The sequence below is a fragment of the Entelurus aequoreus genome, linkage group LG12, assembly GCF_033978785.1.
Source record: "Entelurus aequoreus isolate RoL-2023_Sb linkage group LG12, RoL_Eaeq_v1.1, whole genome shotgun sequence".
NCBI classification, from domain to species: domain Eukaryota; kingdom Metazoa; phylum Chordata; class Actinopteri; order Syngnathiformes; family Syngnathidae; genus Entelurus; species Entelurus aequoreus.
This window is the reverse complement of record NC_084742.1, coordinates 51,372,642-51,388,303: the sequence shown is the minus strand read 5'-3', so window position 1 is coordinate 51,388,303 and position 15,662 is coordinate 51,372,642. Positions and strand designations below refer to the sequence as shown.

The 15,662-nt window shown below is 39.8% G+C and overlaps 1 protein-coding gene across 3 annotated transcripts in view; it reads left to right on the top strand.

Annotated features, from left to right (window-relative positions):
• The first annotated feature begins 2,097 nt into the window (after positions 1 to 2,097).
• The window catches only part of afap1 (actin filament associated protein 1), a 171,209-nt gene continuing 157,644 nt past the window's right edge, over positions 2,098 to 15,662 (top strand). For 2 of the 3 annotated variants that reach the window (XM_062066202.1, XM_062066200.1), the window contains exon 1: positions 15,321 to 15,572. In XM_062066202.1, the coding sequence (XP_061922186.1) occupies positions 15,536 to 15,572 (37 nt within the window). In that variant the 5' untranslated portion in view covers positions 15,321 to 15,535. Of the gene's footprint in view, positions 2,204 to 15,320; positions 15,573 to 15,662 lie in introns of those variants that run through there. The other variant, XM_062066201.1, reaches the window with a different exon arrangement.

The following is a 15,662-nucleotide window of genomic DNA, read 5'->3' as shown; positions in this document are numbered from 1 at the left end:
AACGATTGTCTTCATGACAGAAGACTGTTTTTAAGCACGTACTGAAAAAAACATGGACTGTCTACTGTGAGAATGATATATTTTTAATCATAAATTACAAAATACATTTTAAAAAGTATCTATGTCGAGTGTGCAATACAACGGTGCTGCTTTTGTTTTGAAAAGCGTTATTTGTATGACTTCCGTGTGGACATAAGTTCGTGCGCGATTGTGAGTGAATGTGAACAGTGGCAATCACAAATTACAAAATAAATTTAAAAAAACATCTATGTCGTGCGTGCAATACAACTGTGCTGCTTTTATTTTGAAAAGTGTTATTTATGGGCGTATGTCCGTTTGTGAAGGTGATGCACGGTTTACCCCCGAGACGCTAAAAGAGAAAAGTTGATGACGAATGCCGTGTTGTCAACAAGACATTGACTGCCAAGTATTTCTTTACAGATATTAAAGGTGAAACCGTGTGCTTAATTTGTGGTACACAGGTTGCCGTGTTGAAAGAATATAATTTGAGTCGCCACTACACGACGAAGCACGAGGAAAAATACCGGAATCTGTCTGATGAAGCGCGCGCAAGGGAGGCTGATGCGTTGATGGTAAAACTGCAAACCCAACAAGGACTTTTTGCCATATTTCACACCCCCAGAGATGCAGCCGTCAGGACAAGTTTCGTCATTTCTCACAAAATCGCCAGAAAAAGTAAGGCGTTTCCTGACGGAGAGTTTATGGCTTATTGGACTCTGTTGCGCTGATATGCCCGCAGAAGAAGGGCACATTTGAGAACGTGTCACTCTCCCGACGCACTGTAACGAGGCGGGTTGAGACCATCGCTGGAAACTTGGAGCTTCAGCTGAAGAACAGAACGGCCGACTTTGACTGTTTTTCGCTGGCTTTGGATGAGAGCTGCGATGTACGTGACACCGCCCAGCTGCTCATCTTCTTACGTGGGATAACTGCAGACTTTCAAATCACGGAGGAGCTGGCAGCCATGCAGTCAATTAAAGAGACAAGCACAGGTAATGACTTGTTCACATAGGTAAATGTATGTTTTGACATGTTAAGACTAAAACGGGACAAGCTGGCAGGTGTGACAACAGATGGTTGTCCAAATCTGACGGGGAAAAATTTTGAACTTTTAAAGAGGATGCAGGATAAAGTGACAGAAATTGACATTTTTGCATTGTATTATACATCAGGAAGTGTAGTGTAAGACAGTGTTAAAAATATAACCATCAAAAGCAATCTGCTTTTGTATAAAGTTAAGTTAGGTTAAATGAAATTATTATTATTATTATTTATCTTACGGTATATCAAAAATAATTTGAGCAAAATTGTGGCCCTCCAGCAGTGCTCAGGTTTCTCACGCGGCCCCCGGTAAAAATTAATTGCCCACCCTTGGTGTAAACTGTACTGTTTCATATAATGTATTCTCTTCCTTTGCAATCTACTAATACAAGTTTCAATCAATCAATTAATCAATATTTCTCAACAAAACTGTCAATAAAATTAAAGTACAAATACATTAAAAAGAAAATCTTCACCACTTTAGTCATGACTTGTTTTAAACTTTAGCTCCCGACTTCTTCTGTTTGTTTGACGTTGTCATTACTGCCACAAGTGGTGGAAAAGTGTATCACTATATATTCTGGGAGGCCCTCAAGGGGGCGCTTGCGACCCAACAATGGCTGTAGATGACGTCACATCAAGAGGGCGTGGCATATCGAGTTGGGGCGGTCCATGTCCTGCTATTAGTTCTACCAGCACCTACTCCATATAAAAAAGCTGGTCAAAAAATGTGTTATACATCAAGAGTGCTCTTATTTTGAAATTGTTTCTTCACTTTAAGAGCATGAAGTATGGATTTACCTTTTCAGCTCCTGTCTGAGGAAGGAATTTTTTTTTTGGTCAAATGTTTTAGTAGCGACTCAATTTGATGAATGATTTTGACCCATATTATTAAATAATTTAATTTTCGATAGTCAATTATTCGGACAATTATTTGCGCTGTATTGTCCTTTTAGTGACTGCATGTGCAGCGTGCATGTCAACAAACAAGCCCCGCCCCCGACGGACGCTGATTGGACGCCGTGCACTGGGACTTCCGCCCTTAAACCAGTCCATTGATTGTCACTGGTGGCTGGCGAACAATACTGGCTCCTCCCGTCCGCCGGTGTTGTAAACATGGAAAAAGGAATAAAAGAGCGAGGTAAGAAGCTAACTTGTGTTTTTATCCTTTTTTAAAATGCTCCTGTTGTTGTTTATTTGTTCTATTTGTTTGTACGCCGTGGTCGTGTCACTGCGAGTTTAAAAGCTAGTAACACGCGTATCGTTATCATGTCACATTCCCGATTAATATAAGCTAATATTATCGTTGATTTAGATGATAAAATGTAGAATAAAACTGCTATTATTGTTACAAAGGAGCGTGTGGATGGAGGAGGGTAAGAGGGGCGGAGTTGTGTCACCGTCCCGGTAGGAGGAGGAAGGAGGGGGGGCCGGGGGGGGGGGGGGGAGCTTTTTGTTAGCCGGGAGTAGGCCAAGTCTCGTGAGAGAAACCAGCAACCCAGGGCCTGTCGTGCCAAAGGCCAAGTCTCGCGAGAAACCAGCAACCCATGCCAATCAAGTTTGAATGCTTTTTTGATAAAAACAGGGAAAAAAAGACAACCTAATCATTCACAAGTTATTGAAGAAATCCTCAATGAGCTATCTCAGAACTATGGAATAGGAATAATAGTTTTAAAATGATTTACTTATCTCAGAAAGATCATCATGAACATTCCTGGTGAAAATATAAATTAATAATAGTATTAGATTCTGTAACAGAAACTCTCAAATCAGCTCTACCCCATTAAAATAAATGAAATTAGGGCCGCACAATTGTTTTTCTTCTTTCTAGCCCGTACAATGCAGATAACTTCCTGCTCCTCAAGACAGATGGCGATAACTTATTCCTAAATATAAATTTTTACATTTTGATTGAACTGATTCTTTAACAGTGCAGGCATTTTCGTAGGTTTTCCAAACACCGCCAGTAGCCATGCTGGCGTTTCAGGCGGCTGATAAGGTTAGATCAGGGGCCACACGGAGGAAAATCTATTCCCAAGTGGGCCGGACTTGTAAAATCATGGCACGATAACTTAAAAATAAAGACAACTAAGCTGGACGAAGTGGCTGGGGAGCGGGAAGTCTGGAATTCTCTGCTTAGGCTGCTGCCCCCGCGACCCGACCTCGGATAAGCAGAAGAAGATGGATGGATGGATGAGTTAACGAACCAATTGATTTTGTAAGTCGAGGTTCCACTGTATTTCATTAATAATTAATTGATTTAATTTTAACAATACATGCCAAGGGCCACTAAAAAACAAGCTGGCTCCTGCCACCTTCGGACGTGCTGACAGTCCACAGTAAAATATGAATTAAAAAAAGCCAGTAAAAATTTTTTTTTAGACGAATAATCAATCTTCAATTTAGTTGACAACGATATCAATATTGATTTATAAAGCTGATTAGTCGTTTCAGCACTACTTTGGACTATTTTTTGCCGGAAAAAAACATAAAATAAAATAAGACAAAAGAAATCCTGGAGACAGCACATTTTAAAAGACTTCATTGTGGTCTACATAACATGTAATGGTGGTTCTTTAGCGAACAATTTGGTTAGATTTTGTTTTACAGACCTATTTTCAAGCCACTTTTTTGCTCCCTTTCAAAACAGTTAGTTTGCTGCATCGTGATTATTTCTTACTGAAGATTTTATAGGTCCGAGACGCAGCCCTGTTTTTGCATCCGAGGAACACCAAGCCAAGTCATGGCATAACAAGACAGTTCCACCTTCTTAAAGGGGAACTGCACTTTTTGGGGAATTTTGCCTATTGTTCACAATCATTATGAAAGACTTGACGATAGATGTATTTTTTTGTTAATGCATTCTAACTTGTAAATAAACATAATGGGAGGTCCTCAATTCCGCCCATAAAACCCAATAAAAAGCATCCAAAAAGCGCCAATAATACATTTGGTGACTTAAATATTAACAAGTATTAGTGATATTGTTATTATAAGCACTAATGCAGACAAACAATTTTTTTTCTTAATGCATTCTAACTCGTAAATAAACATAATGGGAGGTCCTCCATTCCGCCCGTAAAACACAATAAAAAAAAAATCCAAAAAGTGCCAATAATACATTTGGTGACTTGAATATTAACAAGTATTAGTGATATTGTTATTATAAGCGCTGACGCAGACAAACAATTTTTTTTCTTAAGGAATTCTAACTCATAAATAAACATAATGGGAGGTCCTCTATTCCGCCTGTAAAACCCAATAAAAAACATAAAAAAAGCGGCAATAACACATTTGGTGACTTGAATATTAACAAGTATTAGTGATATTGTTATTATAAGTGCTAACGCAGACAAACAATTTTTTTTCTTAAGTGCTTAGGCTGCTGCCCCCGCGACCCGACCTCGGATAAGCGGAGGAAGATGGATGGATGGATGAATTTTAACTCGTAAATAAACATAATGGGAGGTCCTCTATTCCGCCGGTAAAACCCAATAAAAAACATCCAAAAAGCGCCAATAAGACATTTGGTGACTTGAATATTAACAAGTATTAGTGATATTGTTATTATAAGCGCTGACGCAGACAAACCATTTTTTGTCTTAAGTAATTCTAACTTGTACATAAACATAATGGGAGGTCTTCTATTCTGCCGGTAAAACCCAATGAAAAGCATCCAAAAAGCGCCAATAATACATTTGGTGACTTGAATATTATCACGTATAACTGATATTGTTACTATAAGCGCTAACGCAGACAAACAATTATTTTTCTTAATGCATTCTAACGTGTAAATAAACATAATGGGAGGTTCTCTATTCCACTCGTAAAACACAATAAAAAAACATCCAAAAAGCGCCAATAATACATTTGGTTACTTGAATATTAACAAGTATTATTGATATTGTTATTATAAATGCTAACGCAGACAAAATATTTTTTTTCTTAAGGAATTCTAACTAGTAAATAATCATAATGGAAGGTCCTCTATTCCGCCGGTAAAACCCAATAAAAAACATTCCTAAAAGCACCAATAATACATTTGGTGACTTGAATATTAACAAGTATTAGCGATATTGTTATTATAAGCGCTAACGCAGACAAACAATTTTTTTTCTTAATGCATTCTAACTCGTAAATAAACATAATGAGAGGTCCTCTATTCCGCCGGTAAAACACAATAAAAAACATCCAAAAAGCGCCAATAATACATTTGGTGACTTGAATATTAACAAGTATTAGTGATATGGTTATTATAAGCGCTAACCCAGACAATTTTTTTTCTTAATGCATTCTAACTCGTAAATAAACATAATGGGAGGTCCTCTATTCCGCCCGTAAAACCCAATAAAAAACATCCAAAAAGCGCCAATAATACATTTGGTGACTTGAATATTAAGAAGTATTAGTGATATTGTTATTATAAGTGCTGATGCAGACAAACAATTTTTTTTCGTAAGGAATTTGAACTTGTAAATAAACATAATGGGAGGTCCTCTATTCCGCCTGTAAAACCCAATAAAAAACATCCAAAAAGCGGCAATAATACATTTGGTGACTTGAATATTAACAAGTATTAGTGATATTGTTATTATAAGCGCTAACGCAGACAATTGTTTTATTAATGCATTCTAACTCGTAAATAAACATAATGGGAGGTCCTCTAGGGCAGCACGGTGGCAGAGAGGTTAGTGCGTCTGCCTCACAATACGAAGGTCCTGAGTAGTCGTGAGTTCAATCCCGGGCTCGGGATCTTTCTGTGTGGAGTTTGCATGTCCTCCCCGTGACTGCGTGGGTTCCCTCTGGGTACTCCGGCTTTCTCCCACCTCCAAAGACATGCACCTGGGGATAGGTTGATTGGCAACACTAAAATTGGCCCTAGTGTGTGAATGTGAGTGTGAATGTTGTCTGTCTCTCTGTGTTGGCCCTGCGATGAGGTGGCGACTTGTCCAGGGTGTACCCCGCCTTCCGCCAGATTGTAGCTGAGATAGGCTCCAGTGCCCCCCGTGACCCCGAAAGGAATAAGCGGTAGAAAATGGATGGATGGGGAGGTCCTCTATTCCGCCCGTAAAACCCAATAAAAAACATCCAAAAAGCGCCAATAACACATTCGGTGGCTTGAATATTAACAAGTATTAGTGATATTGTTATTATAAGCGCTAACGCAGACAATTTTTTTTCTTAATGCATTCTCACTCGTAAATAAACATAATGGGAGGTCCTCTATTCCGCCTGTAAAACCCAATAAAAAACATCAAAAAAGCGGCAATAATACATTTGGTGACTTGAATATGAATATTAACAAGTATTAGTGATATTGTTGTTATAAGCGCTAACGCAGACAATTTTTTTTCTTAATGCATTCTCACTCGTAAATAAACATAATGGGAGGTCCTCTATTCCGCCTGTAAAACCCAATAAAAAACATCCAAAAAGCGGCAATAATACATTTGGTGAGTAGAATATTAACAAGTATTAGTGATATTGTTATTATAAGCGCCAACGCAGACAAACTATTTTCTTTTCTTAATGCATTCTCACTTGCAAATAAACATAATGGGAGGTCCTCTGTTCCGCCCGTAAAACACAATAAAAAGCATCCAAAAAGCGCCGATAATACATTTGGTGACTTGAATATTAACAAGTATTAGTGATATTGTTATTATAAGTGCTAACGCAGACAAACTATTTTTTTTCTTAATGCATTCCAGCTTGTTAACAAACATAATGGGAGCTCCTCTATTCCGCCCGTAAAACCCAATAAAAAGCATCCAAAAAGCGCCAATAATACATTTGGTGACTTGAATATGAACAAGTATTAGTGATATTGTTATTATAAGCGCTAACGCAAACAAACTATTTAAAGTGATCACTAGCGTGTGTGCCAATGTTCACATCATCGAGTGGTAAGGTGCTGCCTCGCTTCCCTTGCTCCCTTTAAGTTTATTTTAGATCATAAATCATTCCTCTCACCTGGATAGTAGAAGGACGAGGATGTAATCCGACAAATTGGTACACTTTGACAGCCCATTTGGACCCTGAAAACGACATAAAAAGACGCTTGGTTGCACCCCCCTTTTTCTTGGCGAGGATTATGACTCATTCTTTATCTAAATGGGAATATATGAACATCCTAGCAGTCGGCATCCTCATGACAGCAGACCTTGTACAGTAAGTGATGTTTTATTATGTTTGTTGTCTCCCATAAAGTCTGCAGTGAGTAATAATCAGTGATGTCGTCGGGAAAGAAAGTGAATGTTGTGATGCGTTTTTGAAGTTATTAAGCGGCGTATGCACAGTATTGAACAAAATATGTAAATTTTAAATCTTATTATAAATGTGCCTGTTACTACATTACACATATTCTTACATCATGTATATAAAACCTTAATGGATGTGTTTGGATGTTTTTTTAGGGGCTTTATAGGCAGAATAGAGCGGCTCCAGTGTAAGCAGACATTTGATCACATTTATTTGATATTTAGAATGCATTAGGAAAGATAAACGTATGTTTTCTGATCTTACTTAAGGATTGTCAATGACAGGCACAATTCCAAACAAACTGCAGTTCCCCTTTAACATGCTGTGAATGTGGTAATGCCATCCAACATTTTAACGTAATCAAATGATGTAGTTAATGCCATCAACGTGTTATTTTTGACAGCCATAGTTTATTTACATGTACCGTATTTTCTGCACCATAGGGCGCACCGGATTATAAGGCGCATGAAAGGGGTCATATTATGATTTTTCTTTCTAAATGTAAAACACTTCCTTGTGGTCTACATAACATGTAATGGTGGTTCTTTGAAAATGTTGCATAGATGATGTTTTACAGATCATCTTCAAGCCGCTTTCTGATAGTCGTTTCAGGATGCGCCATTTTGTGGGCGGTCTTATTTACGTGGCTCACCTTCGGCAGCGTCTTCTCCCCGTCATCTTTGTTGTAGCGGTGTAGCGTGCAAGGACGGGAGTGGAAGAAGTGTCAAAAGATGGAGCTAACTGTTTTAATGACATTCAGATATTAAATCAATAACGGAGCAGCATCTTCTCATCCGTGGCTCACTAGTCCAACAACAACGCCGGAAATGTGTCCCGTGAAAAACCGTCCGACCGGAACTCTCTAATAACTAAAGTTAGCGCTTCCATAGCGAGATATACGTTTAAACTTTACGCTACTTTATATTATAAATGGCAACAGCAGAGGATGAATGCCCCATATAGCCTCTCACCTGGATAGTAGAAGGATGAGGGTGTAATCCGACAACTTGGTACACTTTGCCAGGAAATTTAGACCCGGAAATGGCGAAAAATGACACAACAGACACTTGAATTTCTTCGCGAGGATTATGAGTCATTTTTCATCTTAATGGGAATATATCAACATATTGAACATCCTAGCAGTCGGCATCCTAATAACAGCACACCTTCTATGTTTTTTTTTTTAATCAGTGTTGTTGGGGGGAAAAAAGTAAAAGTTGTGATTCGTTTTTGTAATGAATGTGACCAAACTCCTTAAATGATCAAAATATGTAAATATTGTTACTACATTACATACATCATGTATATAAAACCTTAAATGAGGTGTTTGGATGTTTTTTAAGGGCTTTATAGGCAGAATAGAGCGGCTCCTATAGGCTCCACTGTAAGTAGACTTTTGATCGCATTTATTTACTATTTAGAATGCATTAAAAAAAACATGTGTTCTTGTCTTACATAAGAGTTGTAAATGATAGGCAAAATTCAAAAAAAGGTGCATCCTCACTAGTGGTTAGTGTGTCCGCCCTGAGATCGGTAGGTCGTGAGTTCAAACCCCGGCCGAGTCATACCAAAGACTATAAAAATGGGACCCATTACCTCCCTGCTTGGCACTCAGCATCAAGGTTTGGAATTGGGGGTTAAATCACCAAAATGATTCCCGAGTGCGACCACCGCTGCTGCTGCTCACTGCTCCCCTCACCTCCCAGGGGGTGGAACAAGGGGATGGGTCAAACGCAGAGAGTAATTTCACCACACCTAGTGTGTGTGTGACTATCAGTGGTACTTTAACTTTTAACAAGAACATAGTGAAAATGAAGAAGTTTATCGACTAAGGCATCGTCACGGACTACAGTGGCGGACGTGTGCAATTTTTCGGGACTTATACAGGTCTCAAATACACATCAGCAGGTACCAGAAGGTAAGAAAAGTTGGTTTTGCATAATATTGTGAAACAAAACGCCATGTAATATGTCTGCTAATGGGTGCCATTTTGCGGTCCTTATACACACACCATAGTAATACTTGTTTCTCTGACTACGGTAGCCGTAATGGGCCGACAATCCATCAAGCAGTGCGACTTCAAAGTCGTACTAAAACATTTTGACAGATTTTTGAGCGCCGTGTGTAATGTTCTTTATTTTCAATGGAACATTTAAAGTTTTTTGGTGTTGTTTACTGGCATCAAATTGCAGTCTACGCGTATCTCTTATGTGTGACTGCCATCTACTGGTCACACTTATAATTACACCATGTACCAAATAAAATTGCTTAGAGGTCGGTGAGCACAACCAAAATTATTCCGTACATTAGGCTCATCGGGTTATAAGGCGCATTGTTGATTTTTGAGAAAATGAAAGGATTTTAAGTGCGCCTTATAGTCCGAAAAATACGGTATGTGTTATTACCTCGGTCAGCTTATGCAATTGTTGCCGCTTGTTTGTCTGTCAGTTAGCAAAATAACTTCAAAAGTTATGAATAGGGTTACAAAGGGGTGGAAAGTATCCGGTAAATTTCCGGAAACTTTTCGGGAAATTTACCACGGGAAGTTAAGCTCGGGAAGTTTGGAAATTTTGACCATTTTTTGATTACTCAAAGTTGGACACGGTCCATCTTATTCTGTAGAATAAGATGAGAAGCTTGTAAAACGCTAATGCAATGCCACACACAGATATAAATAGTCAGCTAAACAATCGGAGTAGTCTTTAAAAATATTTCACTGATGGACAAATGAATAGAAATAGGCTAGATGAATAAATGAACACTCAATCAGCCTGCTAAATCAAACTATAACCTACTTTCTTGTATGACAATAGAATGGCTAGCAGAACAGAAGGCAGAGGAAACTACACGTTTTGATTTAGTATTTGCTAGTTGAACTTTACAGATCACAACAAAGGTAAATTCAGATCGCTAACGTTGTTAGCATAAATGAATGGGATTTAACATAGAGAAAATTAGCATCACGGCTAACGGAGAAATATTTTCGGTTCATTATGAGACTTTGGTGGTACATAAACGTAGCTAGCTAGAGATATTGGCCCCAAAATCATTTAACAAGTACAGGAACGGCTAGCTAGCTTGAGTGGAAGTCTGCTGGAGTAGTCTACAGTCATACAGTAACAAGCAATTACACCTCTATTCAACTTAAATACCATATATCAAATATATTTACCCCAGTAATATCATCAAAACTTACCTGACTGGATGCTGTAGTGTGACCCACTTTTGTTCTTTGGCTTTTAACACTACGTGAGTTGTGTGGTCCTCTGTCCTCTGTTGTCCTCTGTGTTTTTTTAAATACATTTTTATTTTTATTTACTGTTTTAAAGGCCTACTGAAACGCACTACTACCGACCGTCTGATAGTTTATACATCAATGATGAAATCTTAACATTGCAACACATGCCAATACGGCCGGGTTAACTTATAAAGTGCAATTTTAAATTTCCCGGGAAATATCCGGCTGAAAACGTCTAGGTATGATGACGTTTGCGCGTGACGTCAATGGTTGAACCGGAAGTATTGGGACACATTGTATCCAATACAAACAGCTCTGTTTTCATCGCAAAATTCCACAGTATTCCGGACATCTGTGTTGGTGAATCTTTTGCAATTTGTTTAATGAACAATGGAGACTGCAAAGAAGAAAGCTGTAGGTGGGATCGGTGTATTAGCGGCCGGCTGCAGCAACACAACCAGGAGGACTTTGAGATGGATAGCAGACGCGCTATCCGACGCTAGCCACCGACCGCATCGATGATCGGGTGAAGTCCTTCGTCGCGCCGTCGATCGCTGGAACGCAGGTGAGCACGGGTGTTGATGAGCAGATGAGGGCTGGCGTAGGTGGAGCGCTGTTTTTATCATAGCTCTGACGAGGTCCCGTAGCTAAGTTAGCTTCAATGGCGTCATTAGCAACAGCATTGCTAGGCTTCGACAGGCGGCACAGCATTAACCGTGTGGTTACAGGTCCAGTGTTTGGTTCGGTGTCTCCTGATAGTAGTATTGTTGATCTTCTGTCAGGGGCTTATTTCTTTTGTTTCTATCTGCATTTAAGCACGATGCTATCACGTTAGCTCCGTAGCTAAAGTGCTTCACCGATGTATTGTCGAGGAGATAAAAGTCACTGTGAATGTCCATTTCGCGTTCTCGACTCTCATTTGCAAGAGGATATAGTATCCGAGGTGGTTTAAAATACAAATCCGTGATCCACAATAGAAAAAGGAGAAAGTGTGGAATCCAATGAGCCCTTGTACCTAAGTTACGGTCAGAGCGGAAAAAAATACGTCCTGCACTGCCCTCTAGTCCTTCACTCTCACGTTCCTCATCCACGAATCTTTCATCCTTGCTCAAATTAATGGGGTAATCGTCGCTTTCTCGGTCCGAATCGCTCTCGCTGCTGGTGTAAACAATGGGGAAATGTGAGGAGCCCTTCAACCTGCGACGTCACGCTACTTCCGGGACACACAGGCAAGGCTTTTTTTATTAGCGACCAAAAGTTGCGAACTTTATCGTCGATGTTCTCTACTAAATCCTTTCAGCAAAAATATGGCAATATCGCGAAATGATCAAGTATGACACAGAATGGATCTGCTATCCCCGTTTAAATAAAAAAAATTCATTTCAGTAGGCCTTTAATTGGTTTTACCCTTTAAAATCGTTTGTAATTATATTTATTTGTATATTGTTTTTATATTGGTTTTATATCTATTTATTTTTTGTTTTTATTCAGTCATTGGTGGAGCTAAGGATAATATTTGAATATTGTTTTTATTATTGTTGTGCAGCACTTTGGAAACATTTTTGTTGTTTAGATGTGTTATATAAATAAAGTGGATTGGATTGGATTGTAGCACGCTGGGAATTATCTGTGCATGTGATGGAAGAATGCACTGCACATGTGATGGAGGAATGCACAGTGGAGGGTTGAAATTCAACTGAATTTGCATTAAATCAGGTTGTTTTAGATAATAATCATGCTGCAAAATCTAGCATGTTACATTCAATGTTTATCCCCATTAATTTCCCAGTAATTCCCGTTAATTCCCATGGAAAGTTTCCAATTTTGAATATTCCTGGAATTTTGCAACCCTAGTTACGACCATATTTTCTTTCAACTTTCAGGAAACGTCAAAAATGGGATAAGGGACGACAAATTTGATTTTCGCCTCCGGTCATCAATCAATCAATTAATCAATCGCAGTTTATATTTATAATTACAAATTCCTCAAAGGGCTTCAACAAACCACAACGTGTCCCCTGATCTGCAGAAAACCAATCAATCAATCAATCATTGTTTATTTGTATAGCCCTAAATCACGAGTGTCTCAAAGGGTTGCACAAGCCACAACGACATCCTCGGTTCAGATCCCACATAAGGGCAAGGAAAAACTCACAACCCAGTGGGATGTCAATGAGAATGACTATGAGAAACCTTGGAGAGGACCGCAGATGTGGGTGACCCCCCCTCTCTAGGGGAGACAGGATGCAATGGACGTCGAGTGGGTCTAGCATAATATTGTGAAAGTCCAGTCCATAGTGGATCTAACATAATAGTGAGAGTCCAGTCCATAGTGGGGCCAGCAGGAGACCATCCTGAGCGGAGACGGGTCAGCAGCGCAGAGATGTCTCCAACTGATGCACAGGCGAGCGGTCCACCCCGGGTCCCGACTCTGGACAGCCAGCACTTCATCCATGGCCACCGGACCTGTGCCCCCCCTTCCACAAGGGAGAGGGGGGCAGAGCAGAAAAGAAAAGAAATGGCAGATCAACTGGTCTAAAAAGGGGGGTCTATTTAAAGGCTAGAGTATACAAATGAGTTTTAAGATGGGACTTAAATGCTTCTACTGAGGTAGCATCTCTAACTGTTACCGGGAGGGCATTCCAGAGTACTGGAGCCCGAATAGAAAACGCTCTATAGCCCGCAGACTTTTTTTGGGCTCTAGGAAAAAAAACTCCAAAACTGCTCAGGATGGGAAAAGGAAGAAACCTTGGGAAGGGGCCACCTCCTGGGTGACCGGCTGCATCATCATGTGGATCATTTCTAGTAAATGACCTGGTGTTTACGTCTGTGTGTGTGTATGCTTGGGGCTGCAGACTTTCTTTCGTTCCACTATTGATAGCTCCAAAACGTTGGCCAGATTTTTATTTGCCTTTCAAGAAATGTCAGAAGTGACAAATGATTACCTTTTATGGGGGGATTCAGGACTTCTTTTTACAAACCCCGTTTCCATATGAGTTGGGAAATTGTGTTAGATGTAAATATAAACGGAATACAATGATTTGCAAATCATTTTTAACCCATATTCAATTGAATGCACTACAAAGACAAGATATTTGATGTTCAATCTCATAAACTTTATCTTTTTTTGCAAATAATAATTAACTTAGAATTTTATGGCTGCAACACGTGCCAAAGTATTTGGGAAAGGGCATGTTCACCACTGTGTTACATGGCCTTTCTTTTTAACAACATTCCGTAAACGTTTGGGAACTGAGGAGACACATTTTTGAAGCTTCTCAGGTGGAATTCTTTCCCATTCTTGCTTGATGTACAGCTTAAGTTGTTCAACGGGGGTCTCCGTTGTGGTATTTTAGGCTTCATAATGCGCCACACATTTTCAATGGGAGACAGGTCTGGACTACAGGCAGGCCAGTCTAGTACCCGCACTCTTTTACTATGAAGCCACGTTGATGTAACACGTGGCTTGGCAATGTCTTGCTGAAATAAGCAGGAGCGTCCATGGTAACGTTGCTTGGATGGCAACATATGTTGCTCCAAAACCTGTATGTACCTTTCAGCATTAATGGTGCCTTCACAGATGTGTAAGTTACCCATGTCTTGGGCACTAATACACCCCCATACCATCACAGATGCTGGCTTTTACACTTTGTGCCTATAACAATCCGGATGGTTCTTTTCCTCTTTGTCCGGAGGACACGACGTCCACAGTTTCCAAAAACAATTTGAAATGTGGACTAGTCAGACCACAGAACACTTTTCCACTTTGTATCAGTCCATCTTAGATGAGCTCAGGCCCAGCGAAGCCGACGGCGTTTCTGGGTGTTGTTGGTAAACGGTTTTCGCCTTGCATAGGAGAGTTTTAACTTGCACTTACAGATATAGCGACCAACTGTAGTTACTGACAGTGGGTTTCTGAAGTGTTCCTGAGCCCATGTGGTGATATCCTTTACACACTGATGTCGCTTGTTGATGCAGTACAGCCTGAGGGATCGAAGGTCACAGGCTTAGATGCTTACGTGCAGTGATTTTTCCAGATTCTCTGAACCCTTTGATGATATTACGGACCGTAGATGGTGAAATCCCTAATTTCCTTGCAATAGCTGGTTGAGAAAGGTTTTTCTTAAACTGTTCAACAATTTGCTCACGCATTTGTTGACAAAGTGGTGACCCTCGCCCCATTCTTGTTTGTGAATGACTGAGCATTTCATGGAATCTACTTTTATACCCAATCATGGCACCCACCTGTTCCCAATTTGCCTGTTCATCTGTGGGATGTTCCAAATAAGTGTTTGATGAGCATTCCTCAACTTTATCAGTATTTATTGCCACCTTTCCCAACTTCTTTGTCACGTGTTGCTGGCATCAAATTCTAAAGTTAATGATTATTTGCAAAAAAAAAAAAGTTTATCAGTTTGAACATCAAATATGTTGTCTTTGTAGCATATTCAACTGAATATGGGTTGAAAATGATTAGCAAATCATTGTATTCCGTTTATATTTACATCTAACACAATTTCCCAACTCATATGGAAACTGGGTTTTTATAATTGGAAGGTAGGGCCTGGCAGAGGTATGCACTCTGAGAGTGATTTTCAGGTTTTTTTTAGCTATATGTGAATATAATGCCAGAAAATCTGAAACTCTCCAACTATTTTTTTTTTTTTTGGTAAATATGTAAACATAACAGCACCAAATTTGGAAAGTACCTGCTTACCTGAATGCATCAGAGGAGGAGAACGAAACGTCGGGGGTTTAGTGAACGCATCACGCCAGGAGCAACAGTGAGTGGAACAGGAGAAGAAGGAGGAGGAGGGAAAGTGAGAAGGAAACGGCAGGAGGAGGAAAAAAGATCCGGAGAAAGTTTGGCAACATCTTAAAAAAAACTCTTCTTTGGACTTCTCCTCGGTGGGGAAATCATCAAGCGGGCCGTGTCGTTGTGTATGGGCCGTCGTCTGGCGGATTATTTTTGCGATGAGGAGCGAGCCTGTGCTTTTTACTTCCAACGGGGGTGAGTTATACAGTACTTATGAGACTTTTAGCTGGGAGCCTTCAGGTATCAAGGCGACATTGTTCGCCCTCTTTTTTTAAACTACTTCCG